Here is a 16311-nt window from a genome sequence, read left to right as displayed (position 1 = left end):
CTGAATGTTACTGTATCGAGCTGTATATTTGTCTGACAAGACCTATTCTCTGGTAAAACCACGCTGCCTTGGATCTTGTAATCCACTGGATTCCAGAGACTGTAGTAACCTGTGTTTTAGCAATAATTCCATTGATTTACTCACCAAGGTCAGACTCCTCCTTACTTATAGCTTTGTGGCGAAGTAACACATCCCCCTGTCTTCAGTCCTTTGGAACCATTCCCAAATCTAAAGAAACGTTAAAACATCCCTCCCACTGAAGATATTGGGCAGAATTTAAAACAGCATGATTTCAAAATTCACAACAGCAAGGCAATAATAAACTTAACATAATCCTGAGAATCTTAAAAAAAACAAAACAAAAAACATACCTTTGAAATGGGGAATCAAACAACAATCTCCTCCGCTCAGAAGCTGAGAAAATAATCTTTAGTCATACCTCAAGAAAAAACCAAAAACAACTCCATAAAAAAGCAGACCGACCTCCAGAGCCCCATATTCTTCCTTCCAGCTGGCTTTTCCCTGCTCCCCTTCAGGACTTCCAAACCTGTCCTGGGCATACCTGGGAACTCTTCAGATTTGCCCTGGCACTCAGAATTTGCATCAATCAATCACTGTTTCTCTGGGGAAACAATAAAAAGCTCTGGGCCCCTCTGTTTACTCCTCTAGCCACTCCCCCTTCAGTAAGCAAGCAGAGAATTTGGGGAGAATTTGCAGAGGGGCTGCAACACTCAACTCATTTTGCAGCTGTGATTCCAGGACTTGGACTCACTTTGCTGAGAGTAGAGTGAGGGTGCACTAGTCAGGAAGCTGTGATTTATGGGGACAATGCAAAAAAAAAAAATGCTAGGGTCAGGGAGAAAGGAAGGGGAAGAATGCTGGGGGTTATCTCTGGACCTGGGGGAGGGGGAGAAAATGTGGATTAGTGGGGGGTGATTATCGAAGAAAGAAAGCTGATATACTTTATTGCTCTCCCTCCTCCCCACTCCTAATCAACAGCAATCTCAGGTCTATCACAACTCAAAAGTTCTCAAGTATAGTCCTGGGGTAAGGGTTGCCAACTTTTTCACAGACCAGCACTAGACACTTGAAGAGCAGAGGGAGGGGGGAGGAGGTATCCCTCATTTGCATAAATTTTAGATCCTGCCAGTGAACTGCCTAAACAGTGCATACTTCTATGCATTAAAGGGCAATAATGAGCTGACAGGCTGCACACAAATAACAGCTTATCTTCCTGCCTCTCAAGGCAAAGAAGGGGGCCCCCTACCAATCAGCTGGTTCCTATTTCTTATCTCGTGGATTATTAGGAGGTGATGGGGGGTATACATTTTCTCCTCTATCTTTCTCTCATACACATTCATTCTCTCACACACATGATCCCAGAGGGTCAGAAGCATGCTGGGCAGTAAAGGGGGGGAGGGGGGGGGGGGAAAACAGAGGGGATCCATGGCTGTCAGGAGGGACAGGCAACCAATAGGTTCTTGTTTAACACCAGATAAATTCCAAGTTGATAAGGTGTGGGTGCAGAGTGAGACCTGAGAGAGGAAGGCTAAGCCTATAGAGCAACTTCCCAGACAGCTGCAGCTGAGACCTTGGAATCCATTCCCTCCCTCCATGCTCCCCACCATGTGTCTAACTCCCCTTTCCTCCTCTCTTGTCTCTCTCCTCTCTCTGTGCCTGTATCTGTCTCGGAGGCTCACTTGGTTCCTAGCCCAGCATGTTGTGAGGGCGGGGGTGGGACCAAGAGGTAGAGCCAATGGGAGCTGAGGACTGTGCTGTGCCCAATCGCCTTGCCTTATGACAACCAATCACAGCACGGGAAAAGAGGAAGGGGCAGGGTTAAGGCACAGCTCTCCTGTGATAGGTTCGGGCCCTCCCTTTCGCTTCCTTGTACTCAAAGGCTGTGGGAGCGCTGGTAAGCAGTGGGCAGCTCTGTTGTAGGAGACCACCTGTTCCTTTTTCACTATCTCTACCACTCTTTTTTTTCTCTCCTCTACTGCTGCACTAGCTTCTTCCTTCCCCCCCCCCCCAACTAAAAGAAACAGGCAGGCTTGTCTGGTTTCTTATCCTCCTCCTTCCTTTTGGCCTTGCACTGCCGATCAGCTGAACTCCGTTCCTGCTCCAAGAACAAGAAGGTAAATCCCCCCCCCCCCCCCCTTGGGATACCTTCTGGGACAGCAGGGAGAGCTGTGAAGGTGGGCACGTGGAGGGAGCGGTGCAGCCACTAAAAGGTTTGTACCTTCCATCTACTAATCGTTTTCTCTTTGCTTTTCTGGAGCTGATTAAGCCGCCACCGCCCCCCCCCCCCCCCCTACCTTCTCCCACTCCTGATTAATTTGTTCCCTTCAATAACTTCCCTCCTTAGCTTCATTAGCTTTTTCCACACCACTTTTTCTAGTCCCACAACAAGTTTTCTTTTTTTCATTTTTAAAAAGAGCGTTTTTCTTTTGCTTCCACCCCTAGTGTATGTTTGTTGAGTTAAAGCCTATAAGTTTCGTTTTCTTTCTCCCCACATATAAAGAGGCTTGAGTCAGGCAAGCCTTATTCCCTGGGTGAATTAAACACAGGAGGCTTTGGTGGTGGGGGGTTTGTTTTTTTTTCCTCCCATGTGCAGCTCCTTGCTTGATTAAGGCATCCGTAATAGCACATTCTTTTCCAACTGCTCCTCCTCCCCCCTGCAAGTACTGCTTTCTGTGGGGCCAATATAATAAGGTGCGCCAAAGCTGCCGTGGGTTTGCGAGCGCATGCACACACCACACTTTACTGTGCATGTAATGGTTTTGTGCACAAGAAAAAAAGCGCATACAGACGTGCTTACAGATCTGAGGATTTTCCTGCGCGAATGCATGCTAATGGCATGCAAACAAGGCGATTAATCGAGGGCAATGCAGGGAGCCACGCTATTGATAGTCTGGGTTTTTTAATGTGGGTTTTTTACTTCCATGGTCAGGGCACGAGTTAAGTGTCACTGCTGACGCGGGCGGGGGGGGGGGGGGGGGGGAGCGGTCTGTCGGCATCCAAGCATCCTGAAATCCACCTAGCTGAGCACCTATCTCTGCATCCGAGTGGCCAGTTTAGCTAAGGCGCCAGACAGCATAGGTTCACGACCAAATAAAGCACCTAGGTCAGCGCCGAAATAACAAGGTGAGGTAGGTGCTTCCCTTAGCGGACAGATACACGGCCAGAAGAGCGGCAAGATTGTTCTGAATTATCACCCATGAAAATATTTGCCCTGTTTTCTGCAGCACAGTTAATTGAAATATTAATACTTTCCAGGGCTCTAATTTCACTTAATAGGGAGACCTGTTCGCTTTTGTATGTGGATTATCTGCACGGGTTTTGAATGTGGATGCGACCGCTTATTACATAGGCCCTGTACCACACTTAGATATGCAAATCTTTTCAATCGTGCGTTGATTTCTGTGCACAAATCATTTGCATAATAGAAACATAGAAATGTTGGCAGAAAAAGACCAGTCAGCCCATCCAGTCTGCCCAGCAAGCTCCCACATTTATTTTCTCATACTTATGTTTCACCAACCACCAAGTTCAGGGCCCTTGTTGATTACTGTTTGATTCAAATTTCCTGCTATTGATGCAGAGAGTAATGTTGGAGTTGTATCAAAGGTGAGCATAAGGCTTAATGGTTAAGGGTAGTAACTGCTGCATCAAGCAAGTTACCCCAATGCTTGGTTACCCAGACTGCACAGATCAATGCCTTGTTGGATGTCATCTGAATGCAATTTCTCTCTTCCACATTTCCCCCTGATGTTGAAGTAGAGAGCAATGCTGTATATGCATTCAAAGTGAAGTATCAGGCTTAATTGGTTTAGGGTAGTAACAGCCATAATAAGCAAGCTACCCTCACGCTTATTTGTTTACCCAGACTGAGTAGTTCAGTCCTTGTTGGTTGTTGTCTGAATGCAAATCCTCTATTCCATATTTCCCCTTGCCGTTGCAGCAGAGAGCAATGTTGGAGTTGCATTTAGCTTATTGAATAAGGGTGGTAAACACCAGGTAGTAGCCACCCCCATGGCTCTTCTCTTCATTCCCATCCTCGATCCTTTATGGATCCACAGTGTTTTTCCAATGCCCCTTTGAAATCTTTCACAGTTTGTCTTCACCATTTCCTACGGAAGGGCATTCCAGGCATCCACCACCCTCTCCATGAAGAAATACTTCCTGACATTGGTTCTGAGTCTTTTTCCCTGGAGCTTCAAATCGTGACCCCTTGTTCTACTGATTTTTTTTCCAACATAAAAGGTTTGTTGTTGACCATGGATCATTAAAACCTTTCAAGTATCTGAAAGTCTGTATCATATCACCCCTGCTACTCCTCTCCTCCAGGGAGTACATATTTAGGTTCTTCAATCTCTCCTCATAAGTCATTTTATGAAGACCATCCACCTTTTTGGTCACCCTCCTCTGGACCGCCTCCATCCTGTCTGTGTCCCTTTGGAGATACAGCCTCCAGAACTGAACACAGTACTCCAGGTGAGGTCTCACCAAGGCTCTGTACAAGGGGATCATCACTTCCTTTCTCTTACTAGATATTCCTCTCATTATGCAGCCCAGCATTCTTCTGGCTTTAGCTATCGCTTTATCACATAGTGTCTAATGATCTAAAGTCGGCGAAACAATCACCCCAAGGTCTCACTCCTGCATAATTTTTTTTTTTTTTTTTTTACATCTCGCAGAAGCTTCAGTTGCATGTGTTGATCTAAAGCTGTGCACATAACGAGCGCCTGTGTAACTTAAGTATAGACTTTTTCCCCTTTTATTTGCAAGTCCTTGGCTGCAAGCCAAGCTAGAGTTTTTACCTCCTTCCTTGTTCTTCCCTCCCCACCAAACACTGCTCTCCGGCCCCCCCCCCCCCTCCACACTCTGGAATTTGTTGCCAGAGGATGTGGTAAGTGCAGTTAGTATAGCTGTGTTTAAAAAAGGATTGGATAAGTTCTTGGAGGAGAAGTCCATTACCTGCTATTAAGTTCACTTAGAGAATAGCCACTGCCATTAGTAATGGTTACATGGAATAGACTTAGTTTTTGGGTACTTGCCAGGTTCTTATGGCCTGGATTGGCCACTGTTGACCCTTGGTCTGACCCAGTATGGCATTTTCTTATGTTCTTATGCTACCCTGGTTGAAAAAGTGCTGTACTGCCCCCCTCCAAATTCTGTGTGTTTTGTTTTTTAACCCAATTTTTGTTGTCGTCCCCACTAACCAACACACTTTAGAAACTGTCAGTCTTGGGCTCTGTCCCAGACTCCCTGTTGCTGCCGGAAAAAAATCCCCTACTCTCACTGACAATCCAAACTGTCAAAATTGACACTCCCATGAACCTATTTTACCAAATTTACTGTCCAGATTCTATATTGTGCAATAATGCAACCCAGGTGTTCTGTCCCTCCTATTGGTACATAAAATTGATACTGGCTGGGACCTATAGCTGGCATCAGTTTGTTGTACAGAAAAACAGGCACTGATGTGGTGCCACCCAGAAAACCGTGCAAAAAAAAGACACTTGGAACCCATATAATATAAGGCCTATTGTAATGTGTGTTAGATGTGGGTTTGGCCCTTGGACAGCCTTGAGTAAACTGAATGAATGACAGCAATATAGTAAGATTCCATTAACAAAACAGTACTGACTGCACGCACTCAAACAAGAGCAATCTTATCTATGGGAAGGTAAATATTACACCAGGTTCTAAAACACCTATTAAGAAAGCAGAACAAATCAGTCTGTTCTAAATTCCTACATAGAAACTACCTGCTAGCAGAATACCTCACCTTACTTACACATGACGAACACATAAGACCCTCGCCAAATACAGAATAAAGAGACCATAAAGTATAAATAAAAATGTGTAGATAGAAACTTAACTGGAAACTGCAACAAGGCAGATCCTGTATGCATGAAGCATTGGAAAAATATCATGAAACATCAGTCCTCAAATCATCAAACAACAACAATAGTTGCCCAGATCTTCCCTCAGAGCGTTCTGATGATCTCCAACATAAGACGAGCTACTGGTTGCACTGTCAACTCCGCCACACCCGGAAGGAGGCAATTGGAAAGTGACTGTGAGCCACTTAAGTGGCCAATCTGAACCCACAAAGGATAAGTCTTCCCAGGTACTCCTGGGGGAGGGTTCTCTGCCCCAGATGTCTCATGGGAAGCCAGACATTCCAGGCTCCTCCCCTCATATTATCCTTCACAACATAGAGTATTTTTTGCGGGAACACGCAGGGCAGAGCAATAGAGTGAACAAGGCTCTTAATAAGTGGCCCAACCTAGAGTGGCCTCGCTCTACTGCGAAAGCCCTATTGGACTGCCTCAAAAAGAAAGGACTGGAGAGCTCTAGATTTAGATTTATTAAAATTTGCTAGTTGCCTAACACAATAAAGGCCTAGGTGACGTACAAAGTAAAACATCCATAAAAAAGTTACACATGATTAACAGTTACCATCAACCTGTATGTTACACACAACTGATGAACAAAACAGATGAAACAAAAACAAATAGACCTGAGAGTATGCCTTAGTATGGGAGGTAACAAGCCCGTAGTGATTAAAAGCAAGCCTTCTTAAAAAGGAAGGTATTCAGAAGATGCACTTCTTCAGGAAAGTAATTTCATAGTGTGGGAGCTGCCACTGAAAAGGTGGATTCTTTGCTACAAAAAGATGAACTTTTTTGAAGAAGGGACCTAAAACAGGCCTCTCTGAGAGGATATAAGCTGTTATGAGGGTTGGCATAATTTAAGTAGGGCATTTGACTGGGGCAAGTGCCCAACTGTAAGAGTTTAAATACAGTGAGACCCATTTTGTACTCCATGCACTGTTATATGGGTAGCCAGTGTAATTCTGTAAGTGTGAGAGTAAGGTGCATATATCATTTCACCCCGGAAATCGATCAAGCAGTAACATTAAGAAGAAGTTGAAGAGGACGCAATGTGATGTCAGGAAGGCCTAAATAGAGGCCATTGCAATAGTCAATTAAAAGAAAAATGGAAGCTTAAACAACAAAGGTTCCATCTGCAATTGGAGAGGGACTCCAGCACTGCAGTAAACCACTTTTGACAGAGGATGGCTCTGACTATCAGCACTTTTAACACCAATGACTGAGGGATAATCGCCGCAGGAGCTGGGTACTCTTTATCAGGAGGGGAGGGTACTCTGTAAGTCTCCAGTAGGAGATACATTCTGCTTCAGAGCATGCTACAGGCGTGCACGGCAGGGCGTTTTTCAGCCACTCCAAACGTGCCGGGGGAGTGGTAGCCCTGCTCATGGGAGTCCCTGCAGGCCGATATGCTGGGAGTCCGATCTGTCATGCCAGGTTCGATGCTACATTTGCGGCTCCAGGTTGAGGGCTGCACGATCAATGTGTACACACTGACCAAAGATGCTGCCAAGTTCGTGTTCTTTTACTGGTCCTATTGCAAACCTTGGATGTGATGGAAGAAGTGGTGATTGGGAGTGACTTTAACCGCACCCTCAAGAGCCTCAACCATAGCAGTCTATGGAATCGTACTGCCTCAGTCACATGCTTGAGGGAGATGGTTGCTTGTGTCTCCCTGGCTGATGTCTGGTGGCCCCAGAAAACACAAAGGTAGGCGATCTAAGAAAGCCGTTAGGAAATACAAGAAAAAATAGATGCCTTTGGTCTTTTTCAAATCCTTTATTGAAGTGGAGACGTAAAAGAATGATATAGCCCGACTCTGGCCGAGTTTTGCTGTTTATAACAGCTGCCTCAGGGGCTTATATGTACAATCATGGACTCTTGGTGTTTGGAACAAGTCGTGTACTTGATTATTAATTGTTTGTGTCTGTTTGATCCGCAACAATATTAGATCTTATCGCTTGTACAGTCAATCATATTTTTGTGAATGCAATGTATCTAATAGCTCCTGGATTCAACAATTACATTGCTAGCGGAAATGGTTAATACTCCTTACAGTCCACTTCTGGATGCGGGTCTCCATTTCCACTAGCAAAGAGTCCATGATTGTACATATAAGCCCCAGAGGCAGCCGTTATAAATGGCGAAACTCGGCCAGAGTCAGCTATATCATTCTTTTACGTCTCCACTTCAATAAAGGATTTGAAAAAGACCAAAGGCATCTATTTTTCTTGTATTTCCTGATGTCTGGTGGCTGCATCACCCAGCTGATTCCACCTCCAGCACCTATGTCCAAGTGTTGGAGGGACAAATCATCCGCTCTCGAATTGACTGGCTCTGTTATAAGCTACTTAATGTCATGGACCCTTTCAACTGCTATTGAGGTGGCAGCCTTCTTGGACCACCAGCTGGTGTCCGTGAAGGTGAGGCTAGACTCTGTTGGGCCTTGAGCCACCTACTGGCATTTCAATATCTCCTTACTGGAGGATAGTCTCTGGATGTAATGGCACACATATCCTGTATTCAATAAACATACACACGGTTAATGCGACTCCAACATTGCTCTATGCTTCAACGGCAAGAGGAAATGTAGAAAAAAGGATTTGCATTCACAAAAAAAGCAGGGAGTAGCTTGCTTGTTACGGCGGTTAGTGCCCCGAATCAATTAAGCCTGATACTTCACTTACAATGCATATCCAGCATAGCTCTCTGCTTCAACGGCAGGGGGAATGAAGAAAAATGGATTTATACTCGGACAACAACCACCAAGGACTAAATTGCACAGGCTGGGTAAACAAATAAGTGTGGGAGTAGCTTACTTATTGCAGCAGTTACTACCCCTAACCAATTAAGCTAGATACTTCACTTAATTGCAGCTCCAGCACTGCTCCCTACATTAATGGCGGGGGTTGAAGGGAAATAGAACCAAAAAGTTACTAATAAGGGCCAAGAGTAACAGATAAGTATGAGAAAAAAAAACAAGTGTGAAAGCTTGGTCTTCTGCCATCATTTCTATGTTTCACTAATTTCTATCGTGTTACAAAGTTCTTCACATTAACTGACTCCTTAAATTAATTTTCCCCATTGCTACCTTTCTATAGAGATCTTTTTAAGTCTTGGTGCATGGTCTGTGTGATGAGGAAGCTGGCTGCCCCCCCCCCCCCCCCAGGGCCTACCCTTTCAATTCCCCTCCCTTCCATACCCCCACTCTGGGTAGGGAGAGGTCAGCCCACCCCGGTCCCAACCACAAATGGACACCCCTTGTCTGGCAACAGAGTCATTTGGGTGTTGCAGGTCAAAATGAAACAGCGGATGAGTGTGACCTATGCTCACACCTGTAGTGTTCTACGCTCCATCCAAACTAGGGCATCTGTGAGCTTGACCACTCTATTGGGGGGGGGGGGTCTACAGCCTGGGGTCCTTGCCAGGTTTCTATCGCCCCTCCCCCAGACTGGAGTATAGGTCCTATCATCAGAGACACCCCCGCCCAACTTGTCATGTGCAGGAGCCTCAGCAAATTGTGGGATATAACCACAGTCAACTTTGAGACCATGCAGAGGAAGGTTATTTACCTTCTCCTCATACACATGGTCCACTATATTGCCATCTTCCCAGCCAGGCACAGCGTGGAGACAGGCCATTGGAAGCGAACAGGGACCCCCGCTGGAAGGCTTTCTATGCAGCACCTATCCCCAGACGCAGTGGCTACTTACCTTTGTGCAGAATGCGCCAGCTTATCTGCATCAGCCAGAAACTGAAGATCATCTGTTTTCCCCAGTGATTTGCCCTACTGCCTCTTACCTTACCCTTTCTACCTACCTTCCCTTTACGTTTCAATTGATATTCCATATAAACACCCACAGGCCTCAGGTATCCACTAGCACCTTTCGGATATTCAGTTTTACACTGTTGGACACGATTTCCCTTTTCATGCCTGAGTAGACTTTTAGAGTTTGGTCAGTATATCTGACGGGATACAGCACAGAATGCCTGAAAACCTGGCAGGCTGGTCCAAAACTGGATAGTTGGCAACCCTCTCCTGGGGACTCCAAAGCCCGTTGGATTTTCAAGATCTCCTCCCTGAATATACAGGAGATAAATCTGCACATACTGGATTTCCAATCCCTGCAAATATGTCTCTGGCATATTCTTTGTGGATTTTCTAAAAAATCAAAGGCTGTGGAGTCCTTAGGACAGATTTACACAGCACTGCTGCTGATTTACAATCATGGGTAATGTCTGTATTCATCTTACTCCAGACTACTGCTCTGCAGAAGGGTTGAAACATGCTCCAGTTCCATTTGTACAGAAAAGTGTTTTCTCTCGGGGAAAACCATGGACTCAAACCTCTAAACCGACCTGACAAAAATAAAAGTACCATCAAGACAACACCAGCATCTGAGACAGCGAACAAATCTTTCAAATTGCTGAAATTTCAATGAATAAGCACAGACTGGTTCCCAAAAGGTCTTCCCTGCTGGAGAAAATGGGTTGCTGGGGAAACGTTCCGCTTGCTAAGATCATTAGCCCTTCCCAGAATTCCTAGCAATGCCCTGTGACCAAACTGAAACACTTGTAGGCTTTTCTCGCCCATTCAGCCTACCTAACCTGTTTACTTCATGCAACAAACCTTCCCGAATCTCTACTGCCGTCCTTTTCATGCTGCAGGGTGCACACTGATGACCTACAGGCAGGTTTAGGTTCTAGGTGGAAGAGGCCGTTTAATTCAACCCACAGGCTAGCTTCCCAATTCAGATTTCCTACACCCCGTGTGGCTGCTTTGCCAATAACAAGTCATTTGAATTCACCTTGTGGCGCAACTTACCAGTACCCATACTCGTACCCAAAGCCGGTGCAGGGTGGGCAAGAAGGGCAACTGTTTTGGGTATCAAGTTGGGGGAGGGGTACCATATCATGCCTCCCCACACTTTTGAGTCAGTCTGCAAGCACATAAGAACATAAAACTTACTATACTGGGTCAAACCAAAGGACTGTCGAGCCCAGAATCCTGTTTCCAACATGGCCAATCCAGGTCCCAAGTACCTGGCAGGATCCCAAGGGGAAGATAGAATCCAAGCTGCTTATCCCAGGGATAAACAGTGGAGTTCCCCCAAGTCCTCCTTAAAATTGTTAAAGGTCTTTTCCTCCAGGAACTTGTCCAAACCTTTTTTAAACACAGCTACACTAATAGCTTTTGCCACATCCTCTGGAAAATGGGAGGGAAGAAGTGAGGGGGGATGGGGGGGAGATGAGAGCGCTGGAGTGGGTGTTGAGCCTGGGATAGAGAAATGAGGGAGAGTGAGCTGGGAGGGGGAGGGGGGTGTTAAATGTGGAATGAGGGACAGAGCTGGAAGTATAACTTTTATGATTAGGACAGAAGGGTGGGTTTGAGACTGGCTTGTGGAGAAAGCTGGGGGACCGAAGTCTAGAACAAGGGGCCGGGCCTCATGATGTACTTTTACAGTATTCTTGGGGAAATTCTGCATAAAAAAATTTAAAATTCTGAAATTGATCGGTAACCTTTTTTCTATATTGCATTTTAAACTAATTACTCAGTGATGATATACATTTGGTTTTACACTTATATGGGTGCTGTACAACATGATAGACATCCCATTAATTTCTGCCTGGCCTGAAGATCTTACGTTCTAAGTGCAGGCCTGTGACAGCGAGAGAGAAAATGGCTTACTTGCAGTCACAATGAGCAACTTTGGCAAAAGCAGGACTTGTACTGAGGACTCCTGGTTCCCATTCATTATTCCAACCATTAGGTTTTTCTATCTCCTCTATATAAATACAGTACAAGTACATCCCTTTTCCTGATGTATAAAATATATTTTATATATATGTCTATGCTTTGCTAGGTTTGTGGTTTTCCTTTTTTTTTTTTTTTTTACAGAATTAGAAGAACTTGCTCCTTCCTTCTGTCCCAACCCAGATCACTCTCCGCAGGATCCATGTGTGCTTGCCGAGTTGAGGGTTGTTCACACATTCTGGTGTCAGCTATAAAAGAAGCCAAGACACACAAAGGTGCCACCTGGGGATGGAGTCTGCCACGGTTAGCCAAGCACACATGATGGGTTGCAGTGACTTGTGCCAAGGACTGGAAGCCCGGCCTGTTTCCCTGCTGAGTGACGAGCTACCATTGTTTCAGTACACCCCAGAACATGTGGCTGGAGCTGGGGCAGACTTGGACCCTACAGAGATCAGCTTCCCAGGATGTGACTGTCTGGGCACAGTCTGCCTCCCTGACAGCTGCCCTTGCCTGCGTCACAGTGCTAACTACAGTGAGCTGCGGCTAATTATCGACAGAAGCGAGGTCAGACACGCCAAGCCCGTTTTTGAATGCAACATCATGTGCAAGTGTGGAGACTCTTGTCCCAACCGAGTAGTACAACGGGGTTTGCAGGTTCAGCTTCAGGTCTTTCAGACAGGCCAGAAAGGATGGGGCCTGCGCACACTGGAGCCTATTTCTGTGGGGCAATTTGTGTGCGAATACGCTGGGGAAATTCTAGGTTTCCGTGAGGCCTGCAGGCGTGTACGGTTACAGAGGCCCTCTGATTCCAATTACATTATTGTGCTGAGGGAGCATTTCCATGGCGGACAAATGACAGAAACCTTTGTGGATCCTACCTATATTGGGAACATCGGCAGGTTCCTTAATCATTCTTGCGAGCCCAATCTCTTCATGGTGCCGGTCCGAATCCACTCAGCGGTGCCCCGACTCGCACTGTATGCAGCACGGGATGTGGCATCCGGCGAGGAGCTAAGCTATGATTACTCTGGAAAGTTCCATAACCCCTCTGCAGTGGGAAAAGAATCAGAAACTGCAGAGAGGAGTGAACCAAGGAAGAGATGTTACTGTGGAGCCTGCTCATGCCGAGGCTTTTTGCCATATGATGCCTCACTGTATCCCGCACAGAGGTCCAAGAATATACATCTCTAGTGACAGATCCTGGGCTGGATCTACAATGTTAGAAACATCATTATTATTTCCAGAAATAAACCTGGCCCTATCTTCCAAATGTGAATTTCTACATTTCATTGAGCTGGGATACCACAAGTTAGGTTTAAATAATATTTTAGTCATGATTGGGATTACACTATTGATGGATACAGTACTTGTATGCACAGCTTCTTGCGAAAGCTTGTTTTTCAATGGATTTAATTGAGGGGATGGGAAACCCATCTTGAAGGCCCGGATGGGTTCTGACTTTAAGGTTCCACAGTATTATGTTAAGTTTACATAGGAATATACAAAAAATATATATTCTTAATGCCTAGTAATACATTCTGTTTGTTTGATAAGTGTATAAAGAAGTTAAATTGTGGGGATGGCAGCCTGGCACATATAATTGTGCCCTATCCTCCCTGTGGAGAGACATCTTGAATTTTGGGGTTTGACTAGGGCTGGGGGGGGGGGAGAGGAGGGGGAAGGCAACTTGGGACGGGACTTTCTTAACCAAAGTCACAGAGATCCACTTAAGAGTACGATAGCATTCAAATGGGGATGGTGTTTAGGCTGGGAAACACCTCCTGGAAGTTTGACAAACTGATATTGAGCAGCTTGATATTGACACACATTACCCTCTAGCACGTTCAATTATTTTACTAACTTGCAGGCTGATGCAATATCCGTGCAGGAAAAACAGGAGCTCAAGACTGGAGCGCTTGCTTTCCTAACGTGCGCCCATCCACTTCTCCCGGGTGCGCGATGCAGTAGGCTAATGAGCCGCTGCATTAAAACAGAGGCGCTAGGGGAAACTGTGTGTCCCTAGCACCTCTTCTGCGTTCTGGCGTGTAGGAGAAGTGGTTGTGTGTGGGTTCGTTTTCCTAACCTGACCGCTGTCAAGACCTTTTTTTTTTATTTTCATGTTGCTGCTTTCTGGGGTGGTTCTGATTTAATATTGCAATGTTATTAAGTTGAAGGAACCACAGCAAAGCAGTATTTTCTGCTTTTCTGTTAAACTTTTGGGGCTCCTCCAAGATATAACGCCGGCTCTGAGCCTGGTGTTAATTTTTGAAGGTTAAAATGTGTGAGTCAGGGGCAGGTTATTTTTTACATAAAGGGGGTACCAGTTAATAGCCTCATCAACATGGCATTTACATGTGATGTGTGCTATTACATATGTGCTGGTTTGGACATGTATTTTAAACGCTCTGATCCTCTTATTGCAGCAGGGGTTATGGATGTGGATCCAACTGCAGGTTAACATGTGAGCTAGCCTGAGCACACGGTAGTGCAGTGGAATGGGTGTGGGATAGCTCTTGCTGTTAACCTAGGTTATTACATGCCATGAAGCACTTCAAAGCAGATGTAGACTTTATGCAAGAAATTAAGCTCACAGATACAGAACATCACAAATTGCAAAAGGGCTGAGTAGGACAAGTATTTTCGCATCCTCGGGCTTACATAGAGAGGGGTTTCTATTCTCCTTCGCTGCTTGCTCTCTTTCCATTTAATAAATAAGATACAAGACCCTGCAGCGAGGTATATTTTTACAGAAGGGCTATTATTGGGGAAACTGATAGTTCTAGGCAATGTTCATATACTCAGTTTTTTTTGTGAAAATAGATATTCTTATGCAGTATTCTCCTACTGCTGATCTTTTGGGAGGAGATTTCAATACTATTCATGATCTCCATCTAGATGGGTCATCTACACATTACATTACTTCTGTGTCTCCGAACAAAGGGATTTCTTTTCTCTATAATTCTTTGGGTAGCTGTGTGAAGATGTTTGCATCCCTTGGAAAAGGACTATTCCCACACTTTGAGGGCACATGATTCTCAGTCTAGATTGGATTATATACTATTATCTACTACTCTGTTTTTGCAAGTGATCAGCTCCACGAGTGGGCCGCTGGAGATTTCAGACCATGCCCCAGTGTGGGTGGATCTTGAAGGGATTGTACCTTATTCTCAGTCTCAGTGGTGGCAATTTCCTGGATAGCTCTATGACGATCTTCAATTCTGGGAGTATTTATGACAGAAATGGAAAGATTTTAATACATTTAACGAACAACATCTTGAAGACCCACTCTTATACTGGGAAATAGCTAATGCTGTGTAAAGAGGGGATATTATTGCTCATGTAGCATAAAAAAAGAAATGTACGGCCAGTGAATTGCTGAGATTGGAACAACAGTTACAGAGAGATGAGATAAGTCAACAGGAATCCAAATATTGGAAATAAAACCATATCTAGCTACAGAGGTAAAATTGAGCACTGTAATACATCAGAAAAAAGGGTTGATGTTCTACAAACACATTTTTTCTATATGGCAATAAGCCAGGTTGCATGCTGCCCAATTTAGTTAAGCACAGATTGGGTAAAACATACATTACTACTTTGAAAAACCAAAGGGGGAATTTGATAAACTCTCCTAAGGAGATTAATCAGATCTTTCATGATTATTATAAAGATTTGTATAAGGCGGAGGAAGGTGACTTCCCAGTAAAACAAAGATATCTGGAGGAAGCATTATTGCCTAAATGAATGCCAGAGCAACTACAGGTCTTATACTCCGGGGAACCCACAAGAACTTTGGGGAATCATTAGACGATCAAAATTGTTTAAGTCCCCAGGACCAGATGGTCTGTCTGAAGAATTCTATAAAATACTGAACGATGTACTGTGTCCAGCCTTGATGAAGGTACATGATGCGCACTTGATAAAACAAGAATTGCCTTATAAAACAGGGTGACTGTTACTGCGCTGCCTGAGCTGGGATGAGACCCAGTCCTTCTGGGATCATATAGACTGATCTCTTTACTGAATTATGATATTAAACCTTTTTGCTAAAGTGTTGGCAGATAGATTGTCACCCATTTTGAAGAATCTGGTGACAAATGATCAAATGGACTTCGTTAAAGATCGTAAATGTAAGGAAAGTTTCAGCAACTATAGACCAAATTTCTAGACTGCAGTTAAAGTAATTTCTTACAAGTTTTGATGCCAAAAAGGCTTTTGACTGAGTGGATTGTAAGTTTTTGTTTGAATCATTGAGGATTTGAAGGCCCCCTTCTAAAGTTTTCTATAAATTCTCTATATGAACTCACAGGCCAAGGTGTTGGTCAATGGAGGTTTAACTAGAGACTTTATTTTACAAAGAATGACCAGACAGGGATGCCCCTTGTCTCTGTTATTGTTTTGGCTCTAGACCCATTAATTTGAAACATAATTCGGAATCCTGAAATACATGGTATTAGGGTGGGCATTCAACATCTTAAAATATTTGCTTTTCATATGATATCCTTTTACATGCTTCACAATCTGAAGTATCTTTAAAGAATTTGAGAGAATTTGACAAGGATGGTAGATTTGCGGGCTTCCGACTTAATCTAGAAAAGTCAGAAGTCCTTTCTATCGGAGATTGGTGCCAACAACAATGGACTGGAGTGTTTCCTT

At 44.5% G+C, this 16311-nt stretch overlaps 1 protein-coding gene across 3 annotated transcripts; it reads left to right on the top strand.

Moving 5' to 3' along the window:
* Window positions 1–1872: 1872 nt before the first annotated feature.
* LOC115095100 (histone-lysine N-methyltransferase SETMAR-like) lies at window positions 1873–13287 on the top strand. Of its 3 annotated transcripts, none has more exons than XM_029608359.1 (2): window positions 1873–1915; window positions 11800–13287. In XM_029608359.1, exon 2 carries the CDS (start codon window positions 11944–11946, stop codon window positions 12844–12846), a length of 903 nt encoding a protein of 300 aa, XP_029464219.1. In that variant the 5' UTR covers window positions 1873–1915; window positions 11800–11943; the 3' UTR covers window positions 12847–13287. The 3 variants fall into 3 exon arrangements, with proteins under 3 accessions (XP_029464219.1, XP_029464211.1, XP_029464207.1); XM_029608351.1 differs by lacking the exon at window positions 1873–1915 and adding an exon at window positions 1922–2135; XM_029608347.1 differs by lacking the exon at window positions 1873–1915 and adding an exon at window positions 1922–2231.
* Window positions 13288–16311: the final 3024 nt, after the last annotated feature.

Source organism: Rhinatrema bivittatum, chromosome 1, assembly GCF_901001135.1.
Source record: "Rhinatrema bivittatum chromosome 1, aRhiBiv1.1, whole genome shotgun sequence".
Lineage (NCBI taxonomy): Eukaryota > Metazoa > Chordata > Amphibia > Gymnophiona > Rhinatrematidae > Rhinatrema > Rhinatrema bivittatum.
Note: the sequence above shows the minus strand (reverse complement) of the source record. Positions and strands in the feature narration are given on the sequence as shown.

Excerpts from the sequence above, each read along its gene's own strand:
- LOC115095100 (XM_029608359.1), top strand. The coding sequence starts at position 11,944 with ATGGAGTCTGCCACGGTTAGCCAAGCACACATGATGGGTTGCAGTGAC.